This window comes from Syngnathus floridae, chromosome 7, assembly GCF_059516105.1.
Source record: "Syngnathus floridae isolate MCC-2025c chromosome 7, RoL_Sflo_1.0, whole genome shotgun sequence".
Taxonomy (NCBI): Eukaryota; Metazoa; Chordata; class Actinopteri; order Syngnathiformes; family Syngnathidae; genus Syngnathus; species Syngnathus floridae.
Window position 1 is genome coordinate 10,382,862 of NC_142419.1, and position 23,723 is coordinate 10,406,584.

At 43.0% G+C, this 23,723-nt stretch overlaps 2 protein-coding genes, 2 long non-coding RNA genes and 9 other non-coding genes across 15 annotated transcripts; 6 read left to right on the forward strand and 7 right to left on the reverse strand.

Moving 5' to 3' along the window:
- Positions 1–3,593: 3,593 nt before the first annotated feature.
- Positions 3,594–11,670, reverse strand: LOC148395157 (Na(+)/citrate cotransporter-like). The gene is made up of 12 exons (XM_088380883.1): positions 11,486–11,670; positions 10,865–10,993; positions 10,070–10,206; positions 9,449–9,654; positions 9,195–9,375; positions 8,392–8,514; positions 8,114–8,326; positions 7,282–7,388; positions 7,099–7,220; positions 6,761–6,922; positions 5,131–5,268; positions 3,594–4,871 (listed from the first exon to the last, which is right to left on the reverse strand). Exons 1-12 carry the CDS (start codon positions 11,582–11,584, stop codon positions 4,746–4,748), a joined length of 1,743 nt encoding a protein of 580 aa, XP_088237009.1. The 5' UTR covers positions 11,585–11,670; the 3' UTR covers positions 3,594–4,745.
- LOC148395158 (uncharacterized) lies at positions 7,903–10,039 on the forward strand. Its single transcript, XR_015859442.1, has 3 exons — positions 7,903–8,051; positions 8,126–8,268; positions 8,384–10,039. It is a non-coding gene; the product is annotated as an uncharacterized LOC148395158 (long non-coding RNA).
- Positions 11,671–11,781: 111 nt separating the features above from the next.
- Positions 11,782–21,512, reverse strand: LOC148395159 (mannan-binding lectin serine protease 1-like). 3 transcript variants are annotated; one of them, XM_088380882.1, is made up of 14 exons: positions 21,108–21,512; positions 17,996–18,249; positions 17,459–17,687; positions 17,183–17,384; positions 16,955–17,086; positions 16,458–16,654; positions 16,238–16,385; positions 15,681–15,799; positions 15,425–15,512; positions 15,114–15,188; positions 14,787–15,034; positions 14,516–14,701; positions 13,840–14,106; positions 11,782–12,221 (listed from the first exon to the last, which is right to left on the reverse strand). In XM_088380882.1, exons 1-14 carry the CDS (start codon positions 21,108–21,110, stop codon positions 12,123–12,125), a joined length of 2,247 nt encoding a protein of 748 aa, XP_088237008.1. In that variant the 5' UTR covers positions 21,111–21,512; the 3' UTR covers positions 11,782–12,122. The 3 variants fall into 3 exon arrangements, with proteins under 3 accessions (XP_088237008.1, XP_088237007.1, XP_088237006.1); XM_088380881.1 differs by having other exon boundaries at positions 13,840–14,223; positions 17,996–18,198; positions 21,108–21,510; XM_088380880.1 differs by having other exon boundaries at positions 13,840–14,223; positions 21,108–21,510.
- On the forward strand, positions 12,144–12,333 carry LOC148395160 (U2 spliceosomal RNA). Its single transcript, XR_015859691.1, has one exon. It is a non-coding gene; the product is annotated as a U2 spliceosomal RNA (small nuclear RNA).
- On the forward strand, positions 13,231–15,860 carry LOC148395161 (uncharacterized). The gene is made up of 3 exons (XR_015859441.1): positions 13,231–15,041; positions 15,443–15,535; positions 15,582–15,860. It is a non-coding gene; the product is annotated as an uncharacterized LOC148395161 (long non-coding RNA).
- LOC148395162 (U6 spliceosomal RNA) lies at positions 18,435–18,540 on the reverse strand. Its single transcript, XR_015859681.1, has one exon. It is a non-coding gene; the product is annotated as a U6 spliceosomal RNA (small nuclear RNA).
- LOC148395163 (U6 spliceosomal RNA) lies at positions 19,408–19,513 on the forward strand. Its single transcript, XR_015859683.1, has one exon. It is a non-coding gene; the product is annotated as a U6 spliceosomal RNA (small nuclear RNA).
- Positions 19,779–19,884, forward strand: LOC148395164 (U6 spliceosomal RNA). The gene has a single exon (XR_015859685.1). It is a non-coding gene; the product is annotated as a U6 spliceosomal RNA (small nuclear RNA).
- On the reverse strand, positions 20,284–20,389 carry LOC148395165 (U6 spliceosomal RNA). Its single transcript, XR_015859686.1, has one exon. It is a non-coding gene; the product is annotated as a U6 spliceosomal RNA (small nuclear RNA).
- Positions 21,513–21,979: 467 nt separating the features above from the next.
- Positions 21,980–22,085, forward strand: LOC148395166 (U6 spliceosomal RNA). Its single transcript, XR_015859694.1, has one exon. It is a non-coding gene; the product is annotated as a U6 spliceosomal RNA (small nuclear RNA).
- A 391-nt stretch (positions 22,086–22,476) lies between these two features.
- On the reverse strand, positions 22,477–22,582 carry LOC148395167 (U6 spliceosomal RNA). Its single transcript, XR_015859682.1, has one exon. It is a non-coding gene; the product is annotated as a U6 spliceosomal RNA (small nuclear RNA).
- Positions 22,583–22,855: 273 nt separating this feature from the next.
- LOC148395168 (U6 spliceosomal RNA) lies at positions 22,856–22,961 on the reverse strand. Its single transcript, XR_015859697.1, has one exon. It is a non-coding gene; the product is annotated as a U6 spliceosomal RNA (small nuclear RNA).
- Positions 22,962–23,574: 613 nt separating this feature from the next.
- Positions 23,575–23,680, reverse strand: LOC148395169 (U6 spliceosomal RNA). Its single transcript, XR_015859698.1, has one exon. It is a non-coding gene; the product is annotated as a U6 spliceosomal RNA (small nuclear RNA).
- Positions 23,681–23,723: the final 43 nt, after the last annotated feature.

Here is a 23,723-nt window from a genome sequence, read left to right on the forward strand (position 1 = left end):
TGGATGGATTATTATTATTATTATTATTATTATTATTATTATTATTATTATTAAATAAACATTTATGTCAAAACTTGCCTGGTGTTTTATTCCTTGTTTTTATATTCGCCAATTAAAACAGAAATCAGACATTTGGTTAACTGCTTTATATGACAACACATTCGGTATAATAACACCATCAACTACAATCCAACAAACAAAAAATTAAAACATCAATGTTGGCATAACGCGTGTCGGCTGGCATATCAGCAACACTGTCTGTCACTCACTCATGAATCTTCGCGAACGAACCTGAAAATGGCGGTGTACATAATAGTGTTTGAATGACGTCACCGATCAAAGCCAATCAAAGTGGGTGTGAGGGCGGGTGTGGCACTTTTCACTTTCATTTAAGCTTGACCATGAATTTTCCCTAATGAATTGGCCTGTTATTAGAACACCTGAAAATGGCGGTGCACCTAATGGAGTGTCCGAGTGACGTCACAGATCAAACAGCCAATCAGAAAGTGGGGGTGAGGGCGGGTGTGGCACTGTTCACTTTCCGTGAAGCTTTGACCATGATTTTTCCCTAATGAAGTGGCCTGTGATTAGGTACACCTGAAAATGGCGGTGTACCTAATGGAGTGTCCGAATGACGTCACAGATCAAACAGCCAATCAGAAAGTGGGGGTGAGGGCGGGTGTTTCACTTAAACCAGGGGTGTCGACCTCCAGTCCTCGAGGGGCTGCGTTCCAATATGTTTTCCAAGTTACCCTCGTTAAACGCACCTGCGTGAAAAGATTTAGCTCATTTTCACGTTCTCAGGAGCTAAAACTTTTCACGCAGGTGCACTTAACGAGGGAATCTTAGAAAACATGTTGGAATGCGGCCCCAAGGACTAGAGCTTGACACCTGTGACCTTTGAAGTGGCCTGTGATTAGGTACACCTCATGGACACTTCAATAGGTACACTACACGAGGTAAAAAAAAAAAAAAAAAAGATCCATTGGATTACCCCGCCAACTTGGGGGTGGGGCCACCTTATGTATTTACACGTGAATACTTACATTTGTTTGCATATGAGTATGCATACAAAGCGAGGTTCCAATTCTAAAAGCACATTTTGGTATATGCTCACCCCTGGGATCGAACCAAGTTCCTACCGAGCAAGAGCCCGTGCAACTAACCAGTTGGCTATTTTGACATGGCTGACCGTGGCCATCTGCACTCTTTTGTACTAGTGATGTGCATTCCAGTACATTGAATCTTTAGAATCGGTTCACTCAAGAGATCTAAAAGCACAATGAAGCTTATGCTCACGCCTGGGATCGAACCAAGTTCTTACAGAGCCAGAGCCCGTGTTGCTAACCAGTCGGCTATTTAGACCTGGCTACCCTTGAGGGTCTGCACTCTTTTGTACTAGTGATGTGCATTCCAGTTCACGAATATTTCAAATCGGTTCACTCAAAACATCTAAAAGCACATTTAGGTATATGCTCACAGTTGGGATCGAACCAAGCATTTACCGAGCAATGGCCCGTGTAACTAACCAGTCGGCTATGTCAACCTGGCACACCTTGGCTGTCTCTTTTGTACTAGTTATCTGCATTCCAGTACTCATGAATCTTTAGAATCGGTTCACTCAAAAAGATCTGAAAGCTCATTGAACTATATCCTCACACCTAGGGATCGAACCAAGTATCTGGCCAAGTAAGAGCTCGTGTCATTATCCAGTCGGCTACTTCGACCAAGTAAACCTTGGTCGTCTGCACTCTTTTGTACTAGTGATGTGCAGTCTAGTTTTAAGTGAACTGAATCTTTAGAATCGGTTCACTCAAAAGATTTGTTCAAAAGAATCGTTCACCGAATCGTTCGCTACACTTTATTTATTTATTCATTTACTTTTTTTTTTTTTTACCTCGTGTAGTGTACCTATTGAAGTGTCCATGAGGTGTACCTAATCACAGGCCACTTCATTAGGGAAAAATCATGGTCAAAGCTTCACGGAAAGTGAAAAGTGCCACACTCGCCCTCAACCCCACTTTCTGATTGGCTGTTTGATCTGTGACGTCACTCGGACACTCTATTAGGTACACCGCCATTTTCAGGTGCATGTATAATAAATAATATGTTTACTATTAGAAATAAACACACACAAAAAATGCCACCTGTTGCATGTCCTCCATAATTTGCAGTGGCTTGTAGCACTTGATAAAAATGCATCTTATGTGAAATCAAATATATTTCAGCTCATTGGATACAGAGAAAGACCCTCTGTCATACTTTCTGCTGAGTGTAAGCAATCGGGGTACGACAGGACACAAACCTTTTTGTATTGATATGATGTTATCACACAGGAAGCACATTCTAACTTGTGAAACTGATACATGGGATCTTTGGAATGAGACTTTTTTTCACCTCCACGCCAGTCACTCATTAAGCATGCCTTCCCACAGAATGTGCAACAATGTGTTAATAATTAGATGCTTGGCAAACCACCAAAAAAATGGCACAGCTTATATATATGTGGTCATTTTACGCACTGTCTGTGTTAAGGAAAGGGGTCAAAATGTGAGCTCTTTGGACTATAGTCTATTTTGAGTATCGGTCAATCCAACCAACGTACTATATCTGAAAAGCAACCAAAAATTATGTTTGAATGAAAACATTTGTTAGACAGCAACAACCAGCGACCAGGCTAGGCCAGCTACATATACACTATTCATAAAATCTGACGTCACCTTTTAAGAATTAAATTGGAGGGAGAATGGAATGTAATATCTGATTGATCATTCCAAAATTTCACAACTTAACACAAATGAAACTTTTTGTATTTTTTTAACAGAATCTTTTTTAGACAGGAAGACAACAAGTCAGACAAACACAAAAACACTCAAAGGACATGACATCAAGAAACGACAGTATCAGGATCACGAGATAATTTTAAGCATTACTATTTCCAAATTCCGGCCCGCGGGCCAAACCCGGCCCGTGTCTAAACTTAGACCGGTCCGAAGCATCGTGTCATAAAATCGATCATATGTGGCCTTCTGGCACTGTCGCAGGGACCTGCGCGCCCCGGAGCGAGCCACAGAAATGAAACGCGTACGAACAGGAGCGCGCACATAAGCAAGCGCTCATGATTGGGTGTAAGCGAGTTCTCCGCCGTCCCTTCCCAATTCATGCAAACACAGTTTTCCGTTTGCAACATAATCAGTCATACAGACACTATCTTATCCAAATGTGCGCACACCAAGGACTAAGGCGACGCTAAACTCAGAGACGCTGCCAGTGACGCTGCACAGGGAAAGGCAAAATAAGCCACGGACTACTAGTGAAAGCTCTATCCACTTCCTCCTAACTCTACAAACACTGCAGCGCGTCCACACCGCCCACTCACAGCGATAGCAAACGTCAGAAAGACTATATGAATATTTATTTTGTGATTATGAAGTATTTTGTTGTGTATGAAGTTAAAATTAAAAAGATAAAATGGAGAATGATTTAAATCTGACATGATACAACCTGGCCTGTTTACAAAACACCAATATCACCCTTGTCATTAATACAATAACAATAATAAAACAAACTCAATACATGTAATAAAAAAATCATTCAACTTTCATAAAATCGTTCATTTGTATTTATTATTATTTTCATATTTAACTATCCTGATAATGCAATTGACAATAGATTCTCATTTGTAATATCAACCTATCTGCAGACAGCAAAGGATATAGTTATACATATTTTCAAGTTAATTTACAATGGTAATGGTTGGAGGAATGTCAGTCCGAGAATGGTCGGCACCTATACATTTTCATCTCTAAACAAATATGCCCCCCTTTGCAAAATGTTTGGACACCCCTGATGTACTTGTATCACCATTCTGTATTAAATATAAAATGAAAGTCAAATTCCTCATTGGAGTACCATTTATTAGGTTACGAAACAAAAGACTATCATTTTGGTAAATTTCATATCCAAAAACATGTCTTCAGAAAAAAATATATACAACTGTAGAAAAATACAGCAGTTCAGATAGAACACATTATTGCATAATCATAATTGCAAAAAGTCACAAGTACAGCACTAGTTTGAATAGTAAACAAAATTGGAATGTTGGCATAAGTCTTGCTGTTATTCACAAGATACTGCAAAGCTCAAATAATGCTGAGAGGAAGCCCCTCACAGATCAAGCGTAAAAGTTATTGTTTATTTGCTTTTGTGCAAAATGATCCATGCATCAAATTATTGCAGTGTTTCTACTTCCTGGGCCTAAATTTGACACCTCGGTTGGATATCGCATTTTCTTCTTTTAGCAGCCAAGCCATGAATTAAAAATGTCCATCTTGTAGTAGAAAACACGCCATGTAAACAATATGTAAATGTGAGATTAGTGGATTGTTATAACTGAAATGATTAAGCAGCTGCATTTCTAACATCTGGTTGATGTTTGTTTTAAATGCCATTTCAAAATAATTTACCTTCTCGTGTGCAATTGCTATAGTTGTTGGATTAGTCACATAATGTGTTAACATTTGTTTTTCATTGTTTTATGGATAAAGAAGATCTTATTTGTGATCATATTAATGGAAATGAAGGTGTTTCCCTCTACTTCTGATTCGTCATCCACTAGGCTCGAGTGTGGACTTGAAAATAAACATGGCGTGAGACTTGCGTGTCAGCAGCGCAGACCATGTCAGACCATAATGTGGCTCAGACCAGAGAGCAGGACACTGATGAGGCAGGGAACCTGGGCACTATCAGGGCCCAGTCACATTGGCCCATGGAGGAAAGGAGTCCAGGTGAAACATTGCCCGACCCCAGGTATTGATGGACAGCGTGATGCACAATATGCCGATAATGTTCATGACTATTCCAGTCCTAGCCTGAAAGATGAGAGAACGTTGAACAGAGAGGCATGAATGAATGGACAAATGGGTGGACAGACTGTGGGAGCAAATTAACTTAATTGGTAGGTGTAGATGGCAAAATTGCTGGCCGGATGGACGGATGGGTGGATCTACTAACAAATGTGGGGTGGTAGGTACATAATAGACTCACTGACAGACAGCTAGGAAATTCAACTTACTGGTTAGCTATGCTAGTTCCACATAGGACTAACCGAAGCCAATAGACCACACTCACCATGTCCGAAACTTTGAGATATCCATAGGAAAATACGATGGCGTTGGGTGGCGTGGCCACAGGCAACATGAAGGCGAAGGAGGCGCTCAGGGTACAAGGCACCATGACGTACAATGGGTTGATTCCAATGGACTGCGACTGTGGAATCAAACAAGGATCAACTTCAATCCTCCACTCGACGTCAGCTGGTAACCGCCAAAGAAAAAACTGATAATTTAGACAATTTCCTGCAAACTCAGGGCTGACTCATTGCATCTGAAATAGAGAATAAGTGGAACACTGAAAAAACTTTCAACAGACGGGCGTAATTTAGGAGAATTCCTGCAAACTCAGGGCTGACTCATTGCATCTGAAATAGAGAATAAGTGGAACATTGCTAGCAATAATAGCAGCCTGCAAACATGAGTCTGAAAGCATGACACCTCACAAGGGCAGAATAATTTCTGCTTCTTGGAATACATGGTATAGGTAACAGCCCTTCATTGGAACTGTGGCCATACTTATTTATAGGTTGTGGCCACCAACATATGTTATTGAACCCTTCAAGGACTGTTCTTATTGCGTGTGGGAAGACATAATCTTTACTTGAAAGGATTCAACAGCAAATCAAACAATGAAGGGGTTTGCCAAAGGTATAATGAAACAATGCGAAAGGATTTATTTTAATTAAAGCCCCAAAGATAGTTTAAGAACTTGAAATTTGGCAAGCATGTATGTACTGAACAGAACAAAGTCTTGAGAAACCATCCCCGAATCAGCTGGAATAAGCAAAGGAAAAAATCGTTCAGTATCATTTCGGCTATTCCCATTCAAAGAAAAACTCGTGTTCCTCATATTGACACCAAATTTGTGTTCTAGACGGATAGTTGATGTAAAATGACAAGGTATTGTGTTTCCGCCATTACAATTGAGAGGTGCATGGTGGTGAGATTTGATTTCTCACCATAAAATAGGAAACTGTAATAAGTCAACTCCACAAGCTTGACCAAATGTCTTGAATGTGATAATCACATCCCCTTGGAAGATTCATAATGACCCCCTACGAGCAAAGTTATCTAGCTTCAATAACTCGGAACACTTCAAACTTGCATTGAGTCCTCTGTGTGGTAAATTTTTGCTCATCATACATAGCTGATGCAAGAGGAACTCACAAGCTATAACTTTGTCCCACCCCAATCACTTTCAGTTGCTTGTAGCTGAGGAGATTTTCTTTTTTTTTTACTTGTCTTCACCCTGACTAAATATCTCCATTTAACCGGTACCATGTTTCGCAACCCGACTCACTGGCGCTCACTCGTAGTCCCCGACCAAGGTACACAGTAATGCTATTCTTCAGCCCGTGGCGGGGTGGGCTGCATTGCAAGGCCCAGGATTTGAAATGGCGTGTTGGCAGGTTATGAATGGGAGGAGGGGCCCCTGGGGAATGGGACTTAACACATTCAGCTTGAATGAGCAACTACACGGGTAACAAAACAGGCAAACTGCCACTCTGGGGGTGGGGGGGGGGGGGTGGGGGGGGGGGTTGAATGCTGGGCTGCCATTGAGGGAAATCGACTGAAAAGAATCACTTCACCTCGCTGAACCAAACATCAAATGATGTTGTCTTTGAAATTGTTATTCTATTGCTTACCAATGATGCTAAGATGGGCAGGAAGAGTGTCGCAGTGGCCACATTGCTGGCGCACTCTGTGAAAGTTGCAATCAGGAGGCACAAGATAATGGCGATTGCCCATGGTGGGATGCCTTTCAAGGGACTCATTTGATCTCCCAACCACCTGGAAAGTCCCGATACCTGTAAACAATTCATGAACTAATTGTACATTCAAGGTATCAGAGATTGAAGGACATGTTAAAAGTTGTCCTTTGAAAACAGATTGACAGTACAATAAGACTAGCACTAGCATCCGTGCTCAAGATTCAGACTTTTCCTAGGAGCAACTAGTAGTCTCGTGTCTGTCCTCCACCTACCTCACTCCCTTTGGCCAGTGCAAAGCCTCCTCCAAGGAGCAGCACAATTCCCCACGGTAACTTCTTCTGGGTCACCTTCCAGCTGAGCAGACGTGAAGAGGAGCTGGACGTCTGATCGGATGCTACAGAGTGAAGTTGTCAGTGTTGTGTCATTCCACGGCGACAACGTTTCGATGGACCAACCTATGTCGAAACCGTTTGTCTTCCATGAGCAGAAACGTGGAGGTCTTGATGGCAGGACAAAGAGGAGGATGGCAATGAAGATAGCCACAGTGGCATCTGTGACGTACCTGAGTGGAAGGTGATGTTGTCATACGACGTGGACTTCAAGATATAAAGGGCCCTACTTTCGTGAACAAGCGCATGTGTTCTCACTATAAAAACTGGCACTGCCTCATTTTTGTGACATGGCAAGTTCAGTTTATCATTTGGGTTTGGCAGACTGTGCTGTGCCTCATTAGGTATTCCAGTGCACTGTGAGCTTTTTCTAGGGCATGCCCCTGGCACAGCTAACAATTCAGCGACATAGTAGTATTGACAAAACAAGGCTAAACCAGGTCTAAATTGTGGCGCGGATGGTTGTTCCTAGCTATGGCTAACTTTACATCATACACAAATGGAGATCTTCTTGGCACATCTTCACAAACGTACTGATCTCCTGCATGGATTTGACTAAGTCCGTTATGCTTTTACAATGTAGACTGCATCGCTTTCTTGTGCTGACTTTAAAGGGAATAAAGGGAACCCCTTCGATTGGCCGGCAAATGTTGGCTTTGTTGTCCCACAATGGCTCAAACGCCCATTTCTAACAATGATTGTCTATGAAAATACCTAAAGAAAGAAAGTTAGACTGCACTTTGTATTCGGGAATATAGAGCCCGGTCTGCTAATTTGGCAAACACAAGCAGCAAGTCTTCTTCTGAAAATCCGACGGCACTTGCATCACTGTGCAGGTGAGCTGTCTATTAAAATAGAGCCCAGTGTGTTATTAGGGTAAGAAAAAAAAGTTTTGTACTCTGCTTTGGAGTTGAAGATGTTAGTGGCCCAGCCGTGCATAAAGCCAGGGTCCCTGGAGAACCACAGGATCACTAGCAGAACGAAGAGACCCAGGACGCTGCACTCGCCAAAGGACATGGGCCCCAGACGACGATGCTGCTCCTGGATCACTTGGTAGGCGGCCACTTCCTTTTCCGTCTTTTCAGAGCCGCAGCCCCACGTCTTCTTGAAGCTGGAAATGAAATTCCCTCTATGTTCAGTGCCCAAACTCTGCTATGTGGTTTCTCAGTCACTCACTTGAATCCGATGAAGACAAACTGTAGCCACAACCACGCCATCACCAGCATGAGCATCATGTTGGGGAAGGCGAATCCGAACCAGGAGGCGAAATTGATCACGTCACCATTTTCAGGAAATAGTCTGAAAGACAACAATATGAAGGTTAACTTAGTTTTACACTTGAAAACTACGTCTCAGAGTTCACATTCCATTCGGTTGTGTAATGATTAATCAATGCCATTTTATATTCTTGCCAAAAATATTACTTCCCACTTTGCTAAAATTGTACAAATATTACTAAGCATAACTTGACTTTTTTTTTACCTGTGTGGTTACATGCAACATTTGAATAGTCTTTTAATTCCCACTTGGTTGTTCAAGATTATTAATGCATATGTGTGAATATTGCTGCAGTGACAATTTAATTTCGCAGATAGAATGACCGATGTATGGCTTGGTGGCCTTCATTTCTCATATAGGCCAGCTAGATGGCCGACAATAACGTCAAACTCTGATTGGCTGGTTAGAGCAAGCCAAGTTTGATTAGATCTGCAGCCATCTGCACCACAATGTTTCATAAATAGCAACTCTACTGAGTAGGTTTTAAAAATGATGTTTTTAGAGAAATTATTCCAAACTGCTATATAGTGTTTTTGAATTATTCCAAACTGTTATATAGTGTTTTTGTATAACAGTGACAGTTTCTATAGTTGCAATATGATAGTAGAGGTATAAGGGGATGGATTAGGTCTCCATTGAAGGCCCAGGGGTGAAACTGCACAAAGCGCCACTGCCATTTACCAGTCAACCCCAATACTCACTGGCTCATTTGTCCGTTGAGCACCAAGTTAGGACCAGTCCCCGTCAACGTGGCGGTGCCACCGATGCTGGCGGCGTAGCAGACGCAAAGGGTCATCCCTTTGCACATCTTCCGTCTTTCCGCTGCCTCCTTTTGTCGAGTCGCCTCATCGGAGGTGTCCAAGAAAGTCACCACCACAGGACCTTCAAACAGGAGACCAGGGTCTGAGAGGAGCAAGCGATAAACACAGTACCGAAGAGTCCAGCATCCACACACCTGTGACATCTGTCTGTTTCTCCTGGTTGCCGTTCACTTCTGATGTCTGAACCTCCTCTGAGCTCAGGATGGTAGGCATCTGCGCCTCGCTGTTATTGAGCTCCTCCAGGACGGCTTGAACGATGGGCACCATCATGGCTGTGGTGGCCGTGTTGCTGATCCACATGGACAAGAAGGCCGTCACACCCATGAAGCCCAGCATCAGCCTGCCGACAAGGGTCAAAATATCATCTGTGTGTTGGAGCAGTTGTTCTTAAAGAAAGGTCCTCAAATCCTATAATAGTACCTCCTCCCTGTCTTTTAGAATAAAAGCATCTTTCAGTTTTCTTTCAAGCCGTATATGGAAATAAAGTTTTATTTTTTATATCCACTTGCTAAAATATGACTTGTTAAAAAAAATTAATACTACAATATTACTTGAAACTTGTTTTCAAAAAATCATGAAAACTTTCATTCTTATGGCATTTAGAGCACATGGTAGTTATGATGAGATGTTGTTGGAAAATAAAATCTCAGCTGACCCAAATAGTTTGAAAAGCCCTGATTTCGAGGAATAGTCGCGAATGAATCATCAGCTAGGAAAAAAAGAAACTTGGAAACACAACAACCGATGCAACTCACAGCGCTGGTCGTACACCAACGAGCAGGAGCACCCTCAGGGCGATTCGCTTATGCAGGTTCCAGTGCTCCACGGCCACGGCCACCATCAGACCGCCCACAAACAACATGTTGGTGTCCTTCAGGTACTGCATGCACACCTGAGAAACAGCGGCACAGTACTGATGTTGTCGAGAGAAATAAATGGACTTTTTAAAAATAATATTTTGACATTTTTGTCTTCAAAATAATCCCCCACAAAAAATTTTATTTTTCATATGAAATGTGACTAAACCGTGAGGTGATATCCCCCCAAATTTTCTGGATAATTAAAATACTTGCACACCATAATCTCCACACTCTATTTTTCTAATATTTTTTTGCTGTCCTCAATCTCCTCTAATAAAATGTACAGAGGTAACAGCATGAGGTCAGAGCATGTGCCACAAAATACATATTTCAAATTCAAACCACAAACTTCAAGCTTTCCCCTTCACTGTCATTCTGAGTCTGACACACTTTCCCGCATTCTCTGCCATGCTTTGTGCACTCCCTCAAAGAATTTTCACATCCAGCTCTGTTGTCGTGGCTATCTTCAAAACGAAGAAAAGTGTGTTAAAAAAAAAATTACACTGAGCCACTTCAGGTGAGAAGCTCCAGCAAGACAAAGAACATGCAGGAGAAACCTCAGCCAGGAACTGTCAGAGGCATTCTCACCTCTTCACACCCTGAACAAAGCAAACACCGTTGGATCCACACTGAAGGGAAAAATTCACCATTTGGGTATGTGACAAAGTTAAAAAGGTACTTTTCACTTACATTCTTGGACTCCATGACGCCAAAGAGCGGGAAGAGGAGCGCCGGAAGCAGGGCCGTCACCGCCAGTGGGAGAACCTCAGTACACCAATACACCGCCATGAGGATGATCACATAGGCACATGCTGCTTCCTGTCAAAACACTTCAAAATTTACTATCATGGCTCTTACATAATTAACCAATACTATGATTCAAAGGGCGCTGATGGCTGTTATCAGGATTTCAGATGACTTATTTTGTTGATGATTAGTTATAAGACTATCTCCTACGCCAGAACACTTGTTCACATTGTTCATGTACGCACAAGAAGCTCGTGATTTTAAGTCTTATCATAACAAGAGTGTTAGTGCGTGCGTGCGTCACCGTTGTCACAGCGTGGACGCGGAGGGGTTCCCACGCTGGAGAAGACCCCTCATGTTAAAATCACAGCTTATTATATCGAGTCCCGTTCTCACGAATTTCGTGTGTATATAGTGCATGAGCAACAGGTGCAAGTCAAACATATTCGAGTGGAGTCGAGGAGAAACGTTGAGGACTGTTGCGTCATTTTAGCATCCCGTGTTCAAAATGAATCAGTAAGGGAATAATGAAAATAATAATAATAATAGTGTATAATATCTTACCGAAGTGCCGATGGCGAGCGGCAAAGGCAGCAGAAGGAACGGAGTCGCATAGAGGATAAACTCGTTCTTGAACGACAACAGACGCTTGAGCATAGCCATCCTGAATAAAGCCACAATTGGTAAAGTGGCCGTCTCTTTTTACTGCGTGCGTGGAGATGCAATGACGGAGTAAGGAGGGAGATACTAGTCCCATGCGAATGAAAGAGACCGGGGGGGGGGGGGGGGGGGGGTGCGGTGCGCATAATAGAAAGGAGGCGGCGCAAAGTTGTGCAGACAGGGCCAAAAAAGAAAAAGACTGTGTGTATGTAAGCATTTATGCATGTATGTATATTGATGAATATAATTATAAGAATTAAAATGAATCATAATCATCAGTTTTGTACCAACAACAGATTGTTATTGCAAATGACTATTTTTGTCAGCCGTTTAATAAACTATTCTCACGCAGAGATAAGTTTATCGCCGCATTCTATTTCTATTTGAACCACGTGAGTAAAAACATAAACACAGGAGTAATTGACAAACATTTGTTCGATGTGCAAATTGAAAACAACATCAATGCATTATCATTCAAAACTCTATTGAGTTGTTGCTTGACATTTAGCTGATGGGAACTAAAACTTGTCTATGGAAATCCTCACCTTTGATTATTCCGCTTATCGCTCCTCGGCCTTTTGCTTAGATCAAAGGTACTATCTTGTCTTATCAGTAGTATAAAATCTGATACGTCCTCTATCTGGGGACAATATTAAATTGATTATTGAACAGGGAGGTTGATTAGGTACTTGCTCTGTCCACTCCACGCATCAACCTAGTACTGCAATCCCTCCAGGAACGGCACACCTCACAAATGGGGAAAATCTAGCAACATATGTATATAGATTTATGGTCGTTATATATTACATATTCACCCATGGTTGAGAATAATAGAGTTCCTTGCACATTTTCCCACTCAAATTGTGTAATTGGCATTAAAGTCCTACAGGAGGCAGTAGTATTTCAGATACTACGACACATCCAAAAACGCTCATGAGTAACCAGAAGTGTTTGCATATGATCTTCGACAGAAGTAGATATTAGACATTACATTATTTAGTCAAGTTAATTGTCTCTATTTATCTCAGTCGTCGAATTGGCGAACGAATAACTGTCATTGTTTAATTTTTGTCCGTTTGTATTTTATGAATTAGGCACATCAATTCATCGGTTTTCATCCATCTCAGCCATTTGCTGCTTGCTTTTGATTGAAAATGTCCATGTAATCACAGCTCACCTTCCGAATGTCACGTGAACAAACTGAGAAAACGTCATTTTCAGTCAAATCTATAAATTTAGGGTAGTTTACCGTAACATTTCATCGACTTGCTTACTACTCTTGCAAGTGTGCAAAATGTGATGGTTACCTGCAAATTCCTGCCAGCGTGATTTACTAACAAAACATAGTTGGTTAATATTCAGTGTAATTTAATGCAACATGTTCCATGGTTGTGCATGCATGTATCTGTTTTGGTTCCTGCTGACAGGAATGATTGCTAACATTGATAACACGTAGGGCTGATGATACCTTAAAGGAGACACATCATATTTTTTACTCCGTTCACTTTTATCAATTTTCTGTTTCGTATTTTCATCTATTGTGTCAGTCTTTGGGGTGGCACTACCAAATAAGGTAATGGGTGCGGCCAAATGGTTTCACAAATCCGCCACCTTTATGACTCAAGAAAGCCTTTTGGATGCATTTTGAGTAGTTGTATCAGATGAATTGCATCACAAGTGCTGTTTTATTTTTAAATATGAGGGGGTTTATTTTGTTACGTGTTATGTACGGGCAAGTCTTCAACTGTTCACATCTTTTTATCAATCAAAATGTTTGCGACGCAAGTAAATGCTACCTCCGATAGAAAAAACTACAAATATGTCTTGTGGCCTGGAGGGAGCGGGGTGTGAAGTATCTCATTTGCATTTAAAGAGCGCACCAAAATGGCTTGCTTCATTCTGAATGGCTTCAGAACATGAAGAGAAGTAAAGAGGGCCCTGTGATGCTATAAAGGTGAGGAATTCAGACAAAAGCTTTGCTGTTTCACTTTATATAGACCACAACTGAATGAGTAAAATGTAAAAAGGAAGGATTTGTAAGCATGATATTTCTACTTTAACTAATGTGCATAGCCTTGCTGATTTTAGATTGTGTAGTTAGGACTTCGCATGTGATGCTGTTACCTACATGACATGTTATCCACAGCATTCACTATAGTTTGGCTATGGCTAGGTATAAGTAAACCACAGTGTTATCTATATTTAGACTATAGGTGTGCTAGAATTGTATGCTGCGTGTGACATCATCACGGGAATACCAGGAGGTGCTGCTGTATCCATCTCAGGTATTTGTTGACGCGAGTGTAGACGCCATACACCCTCCGGCTGCCGCATTCCTCGGGACCAGCCCATGACACCAGGCCATACACAGCCCACTGCCGGGTGACGGGGTCCTCAGCCACAAAGGCGCCCCCGCTGTCGCCCAGGCAGGTGTCGCGGCCACCCTCGTAGAAGCCAGCGCAGAACATGTTTTCGCTGACGTTGTAGCTTCCCGTGCGGGCAGCGTAGCTGGCGCGACACTCATCCTGCGGGACCACCGGCAGACGAACAAACTGCAGCAGGTCGGAGGTAATGTCAGGGTGCGACACCCCCCACCCAGCGACTACGCCTAGAGAGTTGGGTGGGGGAGAGGTGGCGTCATCCTGTCGGACGTAGAGGTCACAAATGTGAAAGTCGGAAAACATGGAATTGCACGTATTGGAATGGTAAGGTCAATTCCTTTGTGTTTGTTGTATACAGATGACATTTGGGGTATCAGATTAAAAGATGAGACAATATGAAATGAACATCTAAGCATTCATTCATTTCATGGTAGTTACATCTTGATTTGTTAATTAAACAACCCAGAACAGGGTACTTTTTGTCATTTCCAACCTTCATTAAATTAACTTCAAGCAAACAATATTTCATTTTTGGTGGCGCTACTTTGCTTACCTGTGGTGGCGGCGGCAGGCAGACGGGATGGACATCGTGGTTCAGCTCCATCTTGACACTCAGCTTCAGCAAGGCGATGTCATTGTCAAAGTCACTGGGTCGGAAGTCGGGATGGACCAGCACCTGAGACACGGAAAGGACGGCTGATGCCTGCTTGTCCCGCACGTCCACCGCACCCGCCACCACCTGGGAGACAACACAGGTGCTGTCACGTGAGGTTTTTTTTTTCAAAACATGAATGATCAAATCAAATACTGTTGTCTGCCATCACCTTGATGTGTTCGGGGGCCACGGGGACCACCTGGGCGTCGCGGCGGCGAGAGCGCACAACATGGGCAGCAGTCAGGATCCACGCGTCCGACAACAGGGCACCCGAGCCGAACCAGCGCTCCGACGGGACACGGCTGGTGTCCTCCACGCTCAGCAGAACCTGCCAAGGGAAGTTCCCCGGCTCTGCAGCGCGACCGCCGACTATGCGCTTCACCTGGACGGCCAACGGACGTGACGGGCGGCCGCACGCTAGCAGGTGACATAACATGAGACCAGTAAAACGACATGACGTGTAAAAAAAGCAACTGGGTGGTTCGTCACCGCTCACCCGGCACACAGGATGGTAGCTCCACCCCTGCCGCACTGTTAACACTCAGATTGTTTGGGCCGCAGCCAAACTCATCTGACACACGTCGGACAAACCAAAAATTATCACGAGAGTCACATTTGCAAATGACATCTGACACAGTCTGCAACAAACCCAATTATTTCAAAGGTAAGAGGCACCAAATGAGCTTTAAAGGCAAGAGATGTCACCAAACACCAAAAGTGACATCAGACAGAACAAACATAAAGCACAGATGATAACAAACAAAAAAGATTGAACCAAAAATATCAAACAAACAGAGCAACTCTTACTTTTACTTTGACAAACAGGAAGTGTGGTATCCCAGGTGCCATCTTCCTGACAGAGCATCTCAAAGTCTCCATCCACGCGCTCACCATCCTGCCATAGAAAAACACTTAAAGGTATGATAGAGGCATTTTAGCTGCACCCATGCTAATGCTAGCACAGGGTAAGAGGAGACAAGAGATACACTATGGAAGCCAAGATGAGTCAGGTGTATCACAATCATGAAACAATCATGGCTAGAGGCTGGAAGAGGAAGTGAACCTTGATGATCATGAAGCCTGGCGAACACGAGACCCGGACGCGGTCCCCAGCCGAGTACTCGAGCTGGAGTGGGCTCACCGTAACGTTGGCTGGATGCACTGGAGATGCACATTGACTTCCTGTCTTGAGAGAAAAACGCAAGGCAGGAGTTGTCAAAAAAAGAGGATTTGGTCAAGTGGACGCTTGTGTGTTGCAGACGTTTCAAATTTCTTTAATTAATTTTCAGTTTGGACGCTTTTGTGTTGCAGACGTTTCAAATTTCTTTAATTAATTTTCACTTTAAGCGGGTGAGTGAGGGTGAAGAATAGAAAGCATGAGTGTGGTGTGTGTGTAAGTGTGAAAAAATGCGTGTGTAAGAGAGAACATGATTTTAAAATGCCAAAAGCCAGGTGAGCTGTGTTTCCTAAAGGGCGGGGCCTAAAAGAGCAAAATCCTTTATGTCAACATCGAAGATCATCTCTGACCACAAAGAAAAGTCCACTTGACAAAATTCTATCACCTGGATGACTTACACACATTAGCTTAGCATGCTTGCTCTGAGCGTGGGTGCGACCTACCCTCGGAGGTGTACGTCATCCTCCATCCCACATTTTCTCCTGAGTGGTCGCTATGAAACAAGATAATAACTACGTTGGTGTCGGTCTGGATCACACCAGGAGACTGACCACCGCAAAACGGCCCAAACTCTTTAGGCGCTGCTCGGATCTGAAACGCACACATTCACTCTTGGCATGTGTGTGTGTGTGTGCACGTGTAACACTCTGTGTGTGTGTGTACCTTGATGTAGTCATAGGGACAGAGGGCTTCCGGGTGATCCTCCACATCAAACATATCATCAAAGTGGAGGCGAAGCTTGAGTCCCGGCGCCACCCGGATGATATAAGAGCAATTAGTTCTTTTTGGGTATGGTGACGGAAAATTGGGGCTGCTCAGGGAACCCACACGCTCAGAAAACACTAGGTCACTACACTCAACTGCACACATACACAAAATAGGAATACACACTTCATCAATCAACTGTGCATGCCTGTGTGAGTCGAAAAATTCAGTACATGTAAATATTTACAAGTATTCCGCCAGCACTATCAGTCACACAGCGGCCTCACACACACACACATGTAATTGTTTTATCTGTTGTGTAGCGAGAAGGTTAAAAGGTTGTTTGCATGTTTAAACATTAAGGACATTTTGGACCAACAATTCAGCCTTTCACAAGCATTCAGTGATGGGGAGAAATTACTTCAGTGTGTGTGTTTGGATGTGCGTGCTGTGACCTGTGCACGTGCGTTTGTCAGGGTGCAACAGGTAACCATGGCGACAGGAGCAGTAGAAGCCGCCCACATAGTTGTGACACAGGTGGTCGCAGGCGACGTCTTCGTCCACACCCTCCGCGCACTCGTCCACATCTCAGGTTGGCAAAGGGACAAACAAAAAGTTACATTTATGAAATTAAAGTCAAACCGTGAGGCCGACGCGTAGAGGCGTTGTGCAGATGAACGCACCAATTGCACTGTAGTGCGCTTGGAAGCCGGAGAAGTTTTGCGGGTTGGAGAAGTCGGATGAGAAGATGATGCTGACGACGTTGCCAGGAGTGCTGAGCGCTTCGGGACCCGGAACGCTCTCCGGATCCAGAGACTCACTGCCACAGAATATGCCCAGGATGGAAGCCCCGCCCCTGTCCAAGGCCCTGCCACCAGCCTCCACCTGTGCATGTGCACACAAGATCACGTGCCACCGTTTGCTCTTCAAGTTTATGTTTGTTCATATGCGTATCCTACCCTGACGTAGTCGCACTGGCACAAGTCAGAAGGTTCCAGGTCAAAATGGCTGAAGTCCAGTTGGACACGGAAACCGTCGGCAACACGGATTTCCCAGCGATGGCACGTGTCGTCGGGATATGTGGCTGGGAAGTGTGGTGACTGGAAGCTTCCAAAGGGTTGAGTCAGCAACACCACATACTCAGCATCCGCCAGGCCCAGCAGTACGCACGAGAACAAATACACTGACCTACATGCACACACACAATCATGCATGTGCATTTATGCGTGCACAAAAGCATGCAAAACATGGACACACGCACTCAAAAACACATCAAGACATGCACAAAAACACTCAAATGGGCACAAGTCTCACATACATGAAAAGGTGGTTACTTACATTCACACACAAAAATGTATGATGTGCAGACTAGTTTAAGAAGATAACATTTACCAATGGATGAATAGATCCATGAATGAGTGAAAATATCAATCGGTCACACCTTTTATCCCGTCACAGTAAATCAATCAATAGTCAAATATATGAGCGAAACTGACCTCATGGTGCATGTCTCGCCGTTCATTAGTGTGCATGTGCGTGACAGGCAATGAAGTCCATTCTGGAAAGTGACGTCTGGAACAGCGTGGCACGGTGTGCTTGGAGACGAGGGGTCCGGGCGGTGGGACGTAGTTGGAACAGCGTCATCGATATCTCCAAAAGTCATTGAAATATTGTCCTTTGCATGCCTGCCACCTTGTGGCTGCATTGGATACGTTTCAAGAGGGTGATTTGTAGTGGTTGAAACATTCTCCTGCACACGGTTGCCACCTGTGGCGTTAATCCCACCCAAACCTCCAATCCGGGTAAACACGGCAACGCTCAATACATCCACTAGAGAGCAGCATACTCATTTCGTTTGGCGGTTTGGTGATTTTAGTGTCCATTAAACGATGAAGATTATTCTTGGATTTTTTTCCCCCGTTTATGGTAAAATAAGAAAATGAGGAACGCTTCACGAATTTGCGTGTCATCCTTGCGCAGGGGCCATGCTAATCTTCTCTGTATCGTTCCAATTTTAGTATATGCGAAGCCGAAGCGACGCAATTGATGAATGCGACGGTCCAGTATATGTAGGATACACTAAGCAACCCTTCTTACAGTTCAGGTGTCACACTGACCCATACGGACAAGTGAGTGACTGCAGAACGCAGAAAGATATCACTCACACAGTATATCACTCCTCGACAGGCGCAAATTTGATTCGAGTTAAATGTCATGGCCAACGTAATATGATTACAGCTGCCTTGGACATCGATGATGATAAGAGGAACGTTAGCGCTGCAGAAGGAAGGGCCCTAAACAGTAAATATACTCAAAATTGATGCACAACACCGCTAGCATGTTAAACTCACATTGGCCTTTAAACCAAAGGCATTTTAATTTCCCACTGCACTTGAATGCATCAAGCATTCATTGGATGCGCTAGTCAGCCGTGATCGAAATCAACTTGTATGCTTGTAAACTTCAATGATTGTACATATTGTAAAATGTGTAAATTATTTAGATCGTACTGTTGCTACAGTTGTCCCTCCCCCAAACTCGAACACTGCTGTCGCTGCAAGAATGTATGAGAAGCACCCTCCCACACACACTGGCTGCATATCCCATTGGGTGGAAAGGAGGCGAGGCTTTTGGCTGCACCAATGGCATTGAATATATTTACATAATATTTCATGCAGCCAATCAGATTGCGTAGCGTTAGCTAATCTTTTCTATGTATAGTTTTCTGTAAAATTCTGGTTACACGCAATCGCGCAATGATCCGTACATCGTTTGAGTAGCATCCATCTACACTCATGCGGATATTTTAAAGCGAAATAAGTGTCCGTAGAAGTCATTGTGACACCTGAACTGTAGAATGGGTTGCTTAGTGTACCCTTCATATACTGCACCGTCGCTCCACTCTATTGCGTCGCTTCGGCTTCGCATATACTAAAATTGGAACGATACAGAGAAGATTAGCATGGCCCCTGCGCAAGGATGACACGCAAATTCGTGAAGCGTTCCTCATTTTGTTATTTTACCATAAACGGGAAAAAAATACTTAAGAATAATCTTTATCCTTTAGTGGACACCCAAACCGCCAAACGGATTTTTTTGTGAAATTCTGCTTACACACAATCGCGCAATGATCAGCATATCGTCTGAGTACCATCCATCTACATTCATGCGTATATTTTGCAGTCAAATAGGTGTCCGTATGGGTCAGTGTGACACCTGAACTGTAAGAAGTGTTGCTTAGCGTACCCTTCATATACTGGACTGTCACAAGTACCAAATGCGTCGCTTCGGCTTCGCATATACTAAAATTGGAACGATACAGAGAAGATTAGCATGGCCCCTGCGCAAGGATGACACGCAAATTCGTGAAGCGTTCCTCATTTTGTTATTTTACTATAAACAGGAAAAAGAAATCCAAGAATAATCTTTATCGTTTAATGGACACCAAAAATTCAAGACATGGATGTTTTTTACTGGTGCACAAAATGAGCCGTGCATGAACATCACCTTCAAAAATGAACACACAATTGGCAGTCAAAAAATTACTCCACAATGGCAGCTGCCCGCTTCCCAAAAGTACTTTTAGACATTTATTTAAAAGGCCAACCAACCAAACACATCAATACAAAATGTTAACGTTAGTACCGTGAAAGAGTCATTTAACTGAATTCAGTCAGTGAATATATTCATTTAGTGATCAAATGAATTTTGATCGCTAAAGCGAGGCTAGATTAAAGGCTAGATTAAATCTAGAGATTCTTTTTTCCGTTTGTAGTTAATTAAACAAAATGAGGAACGCTTCACGAATTTGCGTGTCATCCTTGCGCAGGGGCCATGCTAATCTTCTCTGTATCGTTCCAATTTTAGTATATGCGAAGCCGAAGCGACGCAATAGTGACAAGCGACGGTGCAGTATATGAAGGGTACGCTAAGCAACACTTCTTACAGTTCAGGTGTCACACTGACCCATGCGGACACCGATTTGACTGCAAAATATCTGCATGAGTGTAGATGGAAGCTAGTTAAACGATATGATCATTACGTAATCTTAAAAAGAATTTCACAGAAAACTATACACAGAAAAGCCCGGTTGGTGCAACACAATCTGATTGGCTGCTTGATGATTATGTAAATACGTTTAATGCCATTGGTTCAGACAAAAGCCTCGCCTACTTTTCACCCAATGGGGTATGCAGCCAGCGTTTGTGGGAGGGCGCTCCTCATACATTCTTGCAGCGACAGCAGTGTCAGAGTTTGGGGGAGGAGCAATTGCAGCAACAGTACGATCTAAAAAAATGAACACTTTTTACAATATATACAATCATTGCGCATGGAGACGATGTGTACGGGCGGTGGGACGTAGCTGGAACATAGATACCTCCAAAATTCATTGCCTTTGAAATGTCCTTTAAACCAGTAGTCCCCAACCTTTGTTGCGCCACGGACCGGTTACGTGTCAGAAATATTTTCTTGGACCGGCCTTTGCATAAATAAATAATACATTTATATAAATAAATATTACATTTATAATAAATATATAAATACGATGAAATAAAATGATACGACTGGCACAAAAACAAGTATAAACGACATAAAAATAAAACTTACCATTACGTTGAATTAGTGGGAGTACTGAGCTTAAAACTGGCCGGTCCCATCCAGGCGTAATCGGAGACAATGACACCCGAAGTGGTTAAGGTTTGTCTTTTAATGCAGAATGCTTGGTCTCCATGTGCCGAAGCAGTTTTGAAGGCTTCGTTGCCTCGTTAGCTAGCCTGTCGCCACTTATGCAGAGTGGGCTTGGCGCGTCATTCACCTGTGGCAATAAATACATATTTAAAGTAGGACTCCAGAAATGTTCTTTTAAATGCAGCTTGTCTTTTCTTAGAAGTCGTAGCCTCTTCTTCTGTCTCCTCATTGGGCTTTTTTCCCTTTCCGAAGAAGCTTTCCAAACATCTCTGTTTCTCGCTCATTTTTGCTTGCTTCGCGGGCTCGACTGAGGTGACATGTCACGTGACGGAGACGAGCGTCTTGACCTGACCTGACGGATGTAATTGGGAGAGAATCGCCAATTTTTAAAAATATTTTTCAAAATAAATTCTTACTCATTTTTGCTAGCTTTGCGGGCTCGACTGGGGAAACATGTCACGTGACCGGGACGAGCGTCGTGACCTGAATTAATTATCCATTAATATATTTTTGTTTTCTGTGCGGTTTGGCGGCCCGGTACCGAGTGACCCACGGACCGGTAACAGTCCGCGGCCTGGTGGTTGGGGACCACTGGTTTAGTGGACACCAAAATCCACAAACTGCCAAGCGGAATGACCATGCTGATTTGTAGTGGATGTATTGAGCGTTGCAATATTTACCCGGATTAGAGGTTAGGTATCCGTATGGTGTGACACCTGAATTGACACCTGAACTGTAAAATGGGTCACTCTGTGTATCCTTCATATACTGGACTGTCGCACAGGTTAGTTGCGTTGCTTCGGCTTCGCATATACTAAAATTGGAACGATACAGAGAAGATTAGCATGGCCCCTGCGCAAGGATGACACGCAAATTCGTGAAGCGTTCCTCATTTTCTTATTTTACCATAAACGGGAAAAAAAATACTTAAGAATAATCTTTTTCCTTTAGTGGACACCAAAAACTCAAGACATGGATGTTTTTTACTGGTGCACAAAATGAGCCGTGCATACATCACCTTGTTCAAAGAACAAAATCAACAAATAATTGTCAAAAAATTACTCCACAATGGCAGCTCCCCGCTTCCCCAAAGTACTCTTAGCCATTTATTGAAAAGGACAACCAAACACATCAATACAAAATGTTAGTACCGTGAAATAGAGTCAGTTAACTGAATTCAGTCAGTGAAAATATACATTTAGTAATCAAATGAATTTTGATCGCTTAAACGAGGCTAGATTAAAGGCTAGATAAAATCTAGGGATTGTTTTTCCCGTTTGTAGTTAAACAAAATGAGGAACGCTTCACGAATTTGCGTGTCATCCTTGCGCAGGGGCCATGCTAATCTTCTCTGTATCGTTCCAATTTTAGTATATGCGAAGCCGAAGCGACGCAATTGATACTTGTGACAGTTCAGTATATGAAGGGTACGCTAAGCAACACTTCTTACAGTTCAGGTGTCACACTGACCCATAGGGACACCTATTTGACTGCAAAATATACGCATGAATGTAGATGGATGGTACTCAGACGATGTGCTGATCATTGCGCGATTGTGTGTAAGCAGAATTTCACTAAAATATCCGTTTAGCGGTTTGGGGATTTTGGTGTCCACTAAAGGATAAAGATTATTCTTAAGTATTTTTTTCCCGTTTATGGTAAAATAATAAAATGAGGAACGCTTCACGAATTTGCGTGTCATCCTTGCGCAGGGGCCATGCTAATCTTCTCTGTATCGTTCCAATTTTAGTATATGCGAAGCCGAAGCGACGCAATGGAGAATAGCGACGGTGCAGTATATGAAGGGTACACTAAGCAACCCATTCTACAGTTCGGGTGTCACAATGACTTCTACGGACACTTATTTCGCTTTAAAATATCCACATGAGTGTAGATGGATGCTACTCAAACGATGTACGGATCATTGCGCGATTGCGTGTAAGCAGAATTTTACATAAAACTATACATAGAAAAGATTAGCTAACGCTACGCAATCTGATTGGCTGCATGAAATATTATGTAAATATATTCAATGCCATTGGTGCAGCCAAAAGCCTCGCCTCCTTTCCACCCAATGGGATATGCAGCCAGTGTGTGTGGGAGGGTGCTTCTCATACATTCTTGCAGCGACAGCATTGTTCGAGTTTGGGGGAGGGACAACTGTAGCAACAGTACGATCTAAATAATTTACACATTTTACAATATGTACAATCATTGAAGATTACAAGCATTTGGATGCATCACACAGCCTATGGCACTTGAAAAAATTAGCTATGAAACAGTCAACAGCAGCATGGTCATTCTGTTTGGCGGTTTGGGGATTTTGGTGTCCATTAAATGACAAAGATTATTCTTGGATTTCTTTTTCCTGTTTATAGTAAAATAACAAAATGAGGAACGCTTCACGAATTTGCGTGTCATCCTTGCGCAGGGGCCATGCTAATCTTCTCTGTATCGTTCCAATTTTAGTATATGCGAAGCCGAAGCAACGCAATTAGACCATGCGACGGTCCAGTATATTTAGGGTACACTAAG

Bases quoted from the DNA above. Each gene is read 5' to 3' on its own strand.
- LOC148395157 (XM_088380883.1), bottom strand. From the start codon at position 11,584: ATGGCTATGCTCAAGCGTCTGTTGTCGTTCAAGAACGAGTTTATCCTC. The intron at 7,221-7,281 runs GTTGGTCCATCG...TTCACTCTGTAG, and splicing joins GACAAACGGTTTCGACATAG to CATCCGATCAGACGTCCAGC. The intron at 4,872-5,130 runs GTGAGTGTGGTC...CTCATCTTTCAG, and splicing joins ATCTCAAAGTTTCGGACATG to GCTAGGACTGGAATAGTCAT.
- LOC148395159 (XM_088380880.1), bottom strand. The intron at 17,087-17,182 runs GTGCGTTCATCT...TGCCAACCTGAG, and splicing joins AGCGCACTACAGTGCAATTG to ATGTGGACGAGTGCGCGGAG. The intron at 12,222-13,839 runs GTATTCCCGTGA...TATTGTCCCCAG, and splicing joins GGATACAGCAGCACCTCCTG to ATAGAGGACGTATCAGATTT.